At 47.9% G+C, this 9,355-nt stretch overlaps 1 protein-coding gene across 9 annotated transcripts in view; it reads left to right on the top strand.

The window, feature by feature from the left end:
- The window catches only part of PHF14 (PHD finger protein 14), a 276,270-nt gene that overhangs the window by 42,610 nt on the left and 224,305 nt on the right, over positions 1-9,355 (top strand). For 8 of the 9 annotated variants that reach the window (XR_012320018.1, XR_012320019.1, XM_073677292.1 and 5 more), the window contains 3 exons: positions 1,954-2,091; positions 4,067-4,213; positions 6,658-6,952. Coding sequence is in view for 7 of the 9 variants with exons in the window: in XM_073677292.1 (XP_073533393.1) it covers positions 1,954-2,091; positions 4,067-4,213; positions 6,658-6,952 (580 nt within the window). In the remaining 2 variants the exon portion in view is untranslated. The remainder of the gene's footprint in view (positions 1-1,953; positions 2,092-4,066; positions 4,214-6,657; positions 6,953-9,355) is intronic. The other variant, XM_073677291.1, reaches the window with a different exon arrangement.

Here is a 9,355-nt window from a genome sequence, read left to right as displayed (position 1 = left end):
GGGTTATACTGATTAGCTGTGCTGCCTGGCACCTAGTCCTGTAGTGATAATCGCCTGCTGATAAAACACTGATTGTATTGAAACTACAGCACAGAGGCTAATAAGTGACACACTTCTGGGATCGGGGGTTTTGCCCCTAAATTATGCTCTCTGATTAAATAGCAAAAACCTGGTGACCAATTCTCTTTAAATAAAAGCAATTTGTATTAGATAAATTTGGTTTGTGTCATTCTTGTTAGCGGGACAGGGTGAGGGCTTGGTTTTTCCTACTGTTTTATTGATACTGTTGTAGGGCACATATGATGTTGTGATCACTTTTTATTGCATTCTTTGAGGTGAGTATCAGTGACTTTAAAAAGAAAAAAAAAAAGTAATTCTGGCATTTTTTTTTTTGCTATAAGGTTTTTTACAATACGAGTTATTTAATTTTATATTTTCATAGATCAGAGTTTTATTACTATTTTATTTCTGCCATTGCTTGTACTATATACTACAGTTTTGCAGTAATGTAGTAAAGCAACAATCTCCTATTAAGCCCAGCCGGAGGCATAGGAGCACAAAGATGGCGACAACAGGGGGCTTCAGTAGACCCATGGCTGCCAAGGTCATTCATCTGCACCATTCAATCGCATTGGGCATAGGAATGGACCCCCACACTGAATTGCACAACTTACATTCTGCTGTAAGAGATTGATGGCAGCATTTAAGTGGTTAAACAGCAGCGATCGATGCTAGGTCTCATTGATGCTTTCAGAGGCGGGCGCCGGCTGCATGGTACGGGCTCAGGTCCCGCGCATTCCACATCCGCTGTACATGTACGTCATGAAATTTGGAAGAAGTTAAAAATTTTCTCCCACCGTTAAAGAACACTAAACTTTAAATGTTTGATAAGTAAATGGGAGATGTTTTGTCCCAGACTCCTCCTACTTGTCAATATTTTCAGATTTTAGCTTGCTCCTGAAACAAATCATCTTGTAGAAATCCAGAGAAATACAGGAGTTGGTCTTCTGCTGATCGGGTCGATTCTTTGGATGGTCAACAGCTGATGGGATGTGGTGGCCCAACAATCTGTGTGTCCTACGCCATACATTACTAAGGGGAGAGGCTCCTGCTGCAGCCAGTTGTCTTACAGAGAGAAAATGGTTGAACTTCTTGGTACGCAGAGAAGATTTTGTTTTCTAATTTTTGTTTTTTATTGTAATATGAAAAGGAAAAAAAAAATTAGATATAATCTTCTGTGTCTTAGGAGCTCAACCATGTCCCTCCCCCTTTCTTACCGTCTTGTGTCTGGCTGTAAGACAACTGACTGCAGCAGGAGCCTCTCGCCTTTTGCATAAAGACTATTTTTTCTCATCCTATCAACTGTAGACCATCCAAGAATGGAGATAAGCAAACGACTAACCCCCCATGTCCTGTGGATTTCTACAAGATGGTTTGTTTCAGTAGCAAGCTAAAATCTGAAATACTGACGGGGAGGAGGGGGTGCGAGAACATGGTTGTGTGCACTTTAATCAAGAATTTATATTCTGTGAAATTTTTGATGTTTAGTGATTATTTTATAAGGGTCTTCCACCATGGCGTGTAGGTGTCCATAGACTTAAACAGGCAGCTGTAATCTGATCTCTCAGTCAGCTGGTTTATCTTGACCAAGATGGATTTTACAGAATGAGTGAATAGGAAAGAGAAATGGCTCATAAGTGGAGAAAGAAGCCGATTTCTCTGATAAGATAAAAAGTGTCTTGCAAAGTTTTCTAGAAACATCAGAAAGTGTTTGCAATGAACTTTTAATTAACTTTTAGAAACTTGATTTAATATCCGAGATTGAGCCACTCTCCGAGAGAGATTTTTTTTTTTTTGCCTTGTGACCCCTTTGTTAAAGCAAACCTCAATAACATCGCTCAGATGTGGCTGTAAATCCGGCCTGGTAAGCGTAAATCTTTTTTTTTTGCACAGGAATGCAGCTTCTGTGAAGATCCGCGATTTGCCAGGACGGGCGTGTGTATCAGCTGCGACGCAGGGATGTGCAGAGCTTACTTTCATGTGACTTGTGCCCAGAAGGAAGGTTTGCTCTCAGAAGCCGCCGCCGAAGAGGTAAATTACCCGACGCACTTCTTTTGAAGATTCCTTAAGAAATTGTAAGCAAAGCATTAAAAAAAAAAAGCATCCTGATAAAAAAAAAAAAAAAATTAAGCCGGGATGTAGACGGAGGGGATAAAACCACCCAGAGTACGGCTGACTGGTAAATGTCCCGGGTGTGATGGAGATGAAAGTGCTGCTGCTCCAATGTCGCTTTAGGAACTTAAGTGGAAACGTGACTTCTAATATGGTCCCGGTTATTTACCCCGTCCGCCACAGAGGGATTTTGTATTGAAAGAGTTGCTACAATTGAAGTCATACTCCATTATATTCCTTTTTTTTTTACTTTTCTGCTTTTTTCCCTTAACTTTCAAACTTGAAAGTTACTTGGATTAGTGACAGCGCATTCTCGTCTCTTCCTATCCCACCTGTGTTTTTTTTGCAGTATCACCCTCTTCACGATGCTTTTTCACCTCTTTTGTTTCAGCCACCTCCTCTGTTCAATGGCATTTTGCTTTTGTTAGAGTCCCTTTACACCTTTAGACTGGTGGAACTAGACGACTACTTGTTTGCTGCTAGAGTCCCTTCACACCCGCACACCGGCGGTACTAAATATCTACTTGTTTCCTCCTAGGGTCCCTTTACACCCGCATACCGGTGATACTAAACGACTGTTTGCTGCTGGTCTCTTTACACCTTCAGACCTGCGGCACTAAACATCTACTTGTTTGCTGCTAGTGTCCCTTTACACCTGCAGACTGGCGGCACTAAACGACTACTTGTTTGCTGCTAATGTCCCTTTACACCCGCAGACCTGTGGTACTAAACTTCTACTTGTTTGCTGCTAGAGTCAACCATTTACACCTTCAGACTCGCGACACTAAACGGCTACTTGTTTGCTGCTAGAGTCCCTTTACACCCGCAGACCGGTGTCACTAAACGACTCCTTGTTAATAGCCTCTGTACGCAGATGTAATTAGATCACAACTCAGTGCACATAAGATGCCATTGCTCTCGGCAGTGCAGGTCCTATTTACACAGGGCAATATGTTGCCGAGAACTATGATCTTTTGTGTAAATCAAAAGATCATTTCACCCAACGAACAAGAGTTTTGCTTGTTAGTTTTGTGATTGGCAACCTATTTAGATTGCAAGATTATCACGAAACGCGCTTGTTTGCAGTAATCGTGCAGTGTAAATGGATCTTCATGCTCATCCCCTCCTTCTTTATCAAGCCTTACCCCCATACATTCCTATGGTTGTTGCACAGACTCTGCCTTTTTGTCTCCCATCATTACAACTCCTTACCTTATTCTTGTTGCGGTGTCTTTTTACATTTCTCTGGTTCTACTCTCTTGTGTTCTCAGTCATTTCCCCGGCTTCCCTATAGCTGCTAACCCCCATATTGCACTGCTGCGTTGTCCCTTTCTTGGTACCTTGTTACTTCCCCTTGTTTTTAGCTCCCCCGATTCTGCAGTCGCCTCCCCTTGTTTTTTATCTCCCCCGATTCTGCAGTCGCCTCCCCTTGTTTTTTACCTCCCCCGATTCTGCAGTCGCCTCCCCTTGTTCTTACCTCCCCTCGATTCTGCAGTCGCCTCCCCTTGTTTTTTACCACCCCCGATTCTGCAGTCGCCTCCCTTTGATTTTACCTCCCCCTTATTCTGCAGTCACCTCCCCTTGTTTTTACCTCCCCCCAATTCTGCAGTCGCCTCCCCTTGTTTTGCTGCCATCTCATTGCATTGACTGAACATATTTTTCTCTTTTATTAAATCCCCATCTATTCCCATTAGCTCTACCTCTATGTTCTTCCTACTTTGCAGACCCCTAATGGGGAAATGCTTTACCCTGCATCACTGCTTACTTATAGTTTAAAACAGTCAGCAAGTATAAAAGTGCATGTGGCGCTCCATGCTGACAGCCTCAAACATTGTACTCCTCGTCCATCACCTGAACGGGAATGTAATCGGCAATTCTTAATCCCTTTCCTCAGGATATCGCAGATCCTTTCTTTGCGTATTGCAAGCAGCACGCCGACCGCTTTGACAGAAAATGGAAGAGGAAAAACTATCTGGCTCTACAGTCCTACTGCAAAATGTCCTTGAAGGAAAGAGAGAAGCATCTCACGCCAGAAGCGCAGGTATTAATGGATCTTTCTGTGATAAGTCCCTATGAAACAAGGTACAGCAAATGTAAATGCTCAGCTAAGGTCACTCACTGCAGCGGGGACTTGTTGTGTTTGATCACAGGAGTCTTTGAATGGGAGCGTATATTTGGCCTGCATAAAATTACAAAGGCTTCAATAAACCCCTGAATGTCAATCTAATCCTAGGATGCCACAACATGTTCATTCCTGATCCTGAGTTACATCCTGTATTATCCTCCAGAGCTGCACTCACTATTCTGCTGGTGCAGTCACTGTGTACATACATTACATTACTGATCCTGAGTTACATCCTGTATTATACTCCAGAGCTGCACTCACTATTCTGCTGGTGCAGTCACTGTGTACATACATTACATTACTGATCCTGTATTGATCCTGAGTTACATCCTGTATTATACTCCAGAGCTGCACTCACTATTCTGCTGGTGCAGTCACTGTGTACATACATTACATTACTGATCCTGTATTGATCCTGAGTTACATCGTGTATTATACTCCAGAGCTGCACTCACTATTCTGCTGGTGCAGTCACTGTGTACATACATTACATTACTGATCCTGTATTGATCCTGAGTTACATCGTGTATTATACTCCAGAGCTGCACTCACTATTCTGCTGGTGCAGTCACTTTGTACATACATTACATTACTGATCCTGAGTTACATCCTGTATTATCCTCCAGAGCTGCACTCACTATTCTGCTGGTGCAGTCACTGTGTACATACATTACATTACTGATCCTGTATTGATCCTGAGTTACATCGTGTATTATACTCCAGAGCTGCACTCACTATTCTGCTGGTGCAGTCACTGTGTACATACATTACATTACTGATCCTTAGTTACATCCTGTATTATACTCCAGAGCTGCACTCACTATTCTGCTGGTGGAGTCACTGTGTACATACATACATTACATTACTGATCCTGTATTGATCCTGAGTTACATCGTGTATTATACTCCAGAGCTGCACTCACTATTCTGCTGGGGCAGTCACTTTGTACATACATTACATTACTGATCCTGAGTTACATCCTGTATTATACCCCAGAGCTGCACTCACTATTCTGCTGGTGCAGTCACTGTGTACATACATTACATTACTGATCCTGAGTTACATCCTGTATTATCCTCCAGAGCTGCACTCACTATTCTGCTGGTGCAGTCACTGTGTACATACATTACATTACTGATTCTGAGTTACATCCTGTATTATACCCCAGAGCTGCACTCACTATTCTGCTGGTGCAGTCACTGTGTACATACATTACATTACTGATCCTGAGTTACATCCTGTATTATACTCCAGAGCTGCACTCACTATTCTGCTGGTGCAGTCACTGTGTACATACATTACATTACTGATCCTGTATTGATCCTGAGTTACATCGTGTATTATACTCCAGAGCTGCACTCACTATTCTGCTGGTGCAGTCACTTTGTACATACATTACATTACTGATCCTGTACTGATCCTGAGTTACATCCTGTATTATACTCCAGAGCTGCACTCACTATTCTGCTGGTGCAGTCACTGTGTACATACATTACATTACTGATCCTGTACTGATCCTGAGTTACATCCTGTATTATACTCCAGAGCTGCACTCACTATTCTGCTGGTGCAGTCACTGTGTACATACATTACATTACTGATCCTGAGTTACATCCTGTATTATACTCCAGAGCTGCACTCACTATTCTGCTGGTGCAGTCACTGTGTACATACATTACATTACTGATCCTGTATTGATCCTGAGTTACATCGTGTATTATACTCCAGAGCTGCACTCACTATTCTGCTGGTGCAGTCACTTTGTACATACATTACATTACTGATCCTGTACTGATCCTGAGTTACATCGTGTATTATACTCCAGAGCTGCACTCACTATTCTGCTGGTGCAGTCACTTTGTACATACATTACATTACTGATCCTGTACTGATCCTGAGTTACATCCTGTATTATACTCCAGAGCTGCACTCACTATTCTGCTGGTGCAGTCACTGTGTACATACATTACATTACTGATCCTGAGTTACATCCTGTATTATACTCCAGAGCTGCACTCACTATTCTGCTGGTGCAGTCACTGTGTACATACATTACATTACTGATCCTGTATTGATCCTGAGTTACATCGTGTATTATACTCCAGAGCTGCACTCACTATTCTGCTGGTGCAGTCACTTTGTACATACATTACATTACTGATCCTGAGTTACATCCTGTATTATCCTCCAGAGCTGCACTCACTATTCTGCTGGTGGTGTCCACTGTTTGGTCATAGTAATCTGTTAGATGATTTTGGTCCCCCGCTGTCGCTATCTGTCTGTTCTGTGACATCTTGTAGTCATCATCCCATCACCGCCCTCCACGAGTTACAGCCTATAATCCGCTGCTGGTTTCTTAGGGAACCGTTTCTGTATGTCTTCAGGCTCGTATCTCCACCCGACTACAGCAGTACAGAGTGAAGTCAGAGCTGGCTCGTAATACCAGACCTCAGGCCTGGGTCCCGAGAGAGAAGCTGCCGCGCCCGCTGACCAGCAGCGCCTCCGCCATACGGAAACTGATGCGCAAAGCCGAGCTGATGGGGATCAGCACCGATATCTTCCCGGTGGACAATTCAGACACCAGCTCCAGTGTGGACGGCAGGAGGAAGCACAAGCAGCCGGCGCTCACTGCAGACTTCGTCAACTACTACCTGGGTAAGATTACTTCCTTCTCTTGTCCCTCCTGCTTTCTCGCTGTCTCCCTTGTCCGCCCCCTATTTCCGTGACTCTCACGATGCTCTTCCTCCTGGCTTACTCCGGTGCCTTCTTTCCCTTTATCTTTTGCCAATCTCTATTCTCTTATTTTATCTCTGTTTCTTGTATCCTTCTCTGTCCATGGCCCTCTCTCTCTGCGCTCGGTCTCTTACTCCCCCGCTGTATCTCTCTCTCCTCGGCCCTCTCTCTCTGTCGCTCGGTCTCTTACCCGCTGTGTCTCTCTCTCTCTGTCGCTCGGTCCCTCACCCGCTGTGTGTCTCTCTCTCTCTGTTGCTCGATCTCTCACCCGCTGTATCCCTCTCTCCTCGGCCCTGTCTCTCGGTCTCTCCCCCGCTGTATCTCTCTCTCCTCGGCCCTGTCGCTCGGTCTCTCCCCCGCTGTATCTCTCTCTCTTCGGCCCTGTCTCTCGGTCTCTCCCCCGCTGTAGCTCTCTCTCCTCGGCCCTGACGCTCGGTCTCTCCCCCGCTGTAGCTCTCTCTCCTCGGCCCTGACGCTCGGTCTCTCCCCCGCTGTATCTCTCTCTCCTCGGCCCTGTCGCTCGGTCTCTCCTCGGCCCTGTCGCTCGGTCTCTCCTCGGCCCTGTCGCTCGGTCTCTCCCCCGCTGTATCTCTCACCTCGGCCCTGTCGCTCGGTCTCTCCCCCGCTGTATCTCTCACCTCGGCCCTGTCGCTCGGTCTCTCCCCCGCTATATCTCTCACCTCGGCCCTGTCGCTCGGTCTCTCCCCCGCTGTATCTCTCTCTCCTTGGCCCTGTTGCTCGGTCTCTCCCCCGCAGTATCTCTCTCTCCTTGGCCCTGTTGCTCGGTCTCTCCCCCGCAGTATCTCTCTCTGTCGCTCGGGCTCTCCCCCGCAGTATCTCTCTCTGTCGCTCGGGCTCTCCCCCGCTGTATCTCTCTCTGTCGCTCGGTCTCTCCCCCGCTGTATCTCTCTCTGTCGCTCGGGCTCTCCCCCGCAGTATCTCTCTCTGTCGCTCGGGCTCTCCCCCGCAGTATCTCTCTCTGTCGCTCGGGCTCTCCCCCGCAGTATCTCTCTCTGTCGCTCGGTCTCTCCCCCGCTGTATCTCTCTCTCTCCTCGGTCCTGTTGCTCGGTCTCTCCCCCGCTGTATATCTCTCTTTGTCGTTCGGTCTCTCCCCTGCTGTATATCTCTCTCTGTCGCTCGGTCTCTCCCCCGCTGTATCTCTCTCTGTCGCTCGGTCTCTCCCCCGCTGTATCTCTCTCTGTCGCTCGGTCTCTCCCCCGCTGTATCTCTCTCTGTCGCTCGGTCTCTCCCCCGCTGTATCTCTCTCTGTCGCTCGGTCTCTTCCCCGCCGTATCTCTCTCTCGTCTCCCTGTCGCTCGGTCTCTCCCAAGCTGTATCTCTCTCCTCGGCCCTGTCGCTCGGTCTCTCCCCCGCTGTATCTCTCTCTCCTTGGCCCTGTCGCTCGGTCTCTCCCCCGCTGTATCTCTCTCTCCTCGGCCCTGTCGCTCGGTCTCTCCCCCGCTGTATCTCTCTCTCCTCGGCCCTGTCGCTCGGTCTCTCCCCCGCTGTATCTCTCTCTCCTCGGCCCTGTCGCTCGGTCTCTCCCCCGCTGTATCTCTCTCTCCTCGGCCCTGTCTCTCGGTCTCTCCCCCGCTGTATCTCTCTCTCCTCGGCCCTGTCGCTCGGTCTCTCCCCCGCTGTATCTCTCTCTCCTCGGCCCTGTCGCTCGGTCTCTCCCCCGCTGTATCTCTCTGTTGCTCGGTCTCTTCCCCTCTGTATCTCTCTCCTCGGCCCTGTCGCTTGGTCTCTCCCCCGCTGTATCTCTCTCTCCTCGGCCCTGTCGCTCGGTCTCTCCCCCGCTGTATCTCTCTCTCCTCGACCCTGTCGCTTGGTCTCTCCCCCGCTGTATCTCTCTCTCCTCGGCCCTGTCGCTCGGTCTCTCCCCTTCTGTATCGGTCTCTCCCCCGCTGTATCTCTCTCTCCTCGGCCCTGTCGCTCGGTCTCTCCCCCGCTGTATCTCTCTCTCCTCGGCCCTGTCGCTCGGTCTCTCCCCCGCTGTATCTCTTTGTCGCTCGGTCTCTCCCCCGCTGTATCTCTTTGTCGCTCGGTCTCTCCCCCGCTGTATCTCTCTTTGTCGCTCGGTCTCTCCCCCGCTGTATCTCTCTTTGTCGCTCGGTCTCTCCCCCGCTGTATCTCTCTTTGTCGCTCGGTCTCTCCCCCGCTGTATCTCTCTTTGTCGCTCGGTCTCTCCCCCGCTGTATCTCTCTTTGTCGCTCGGTCTCTCCCCCGCTGTATCTCTTTGTCGCTCGGTCTCTCCCCCGCTGTATCTCTCTTTGTCGCTCGGTCTCTCCCCCTCTGTATCTCTCTTTGTCGCTCGGTCTCTC

Source organism: Phyllobates terribilis, unplaced genomic scaffold, assembly GCF_046119375.1.
Source record: "Phyllobates terribilis strain yellow unplaced genomic scaffold, ASM4611937v1 Scaffold_4__5_contigs__length_816908805, whole genome shotgun sequence".
Lineage (NCBI taxonomy): Eukaryota > Metazoa > Chordata > Amphibia > Anura > Dendrobatidae > Phyllobates > Phyllobates terribilis.
The sequence above is the reverse complement of the archived record's forward strand: the minus strand, read 5'-3'. Positions and strand labels throughout refer to the sequence as shown.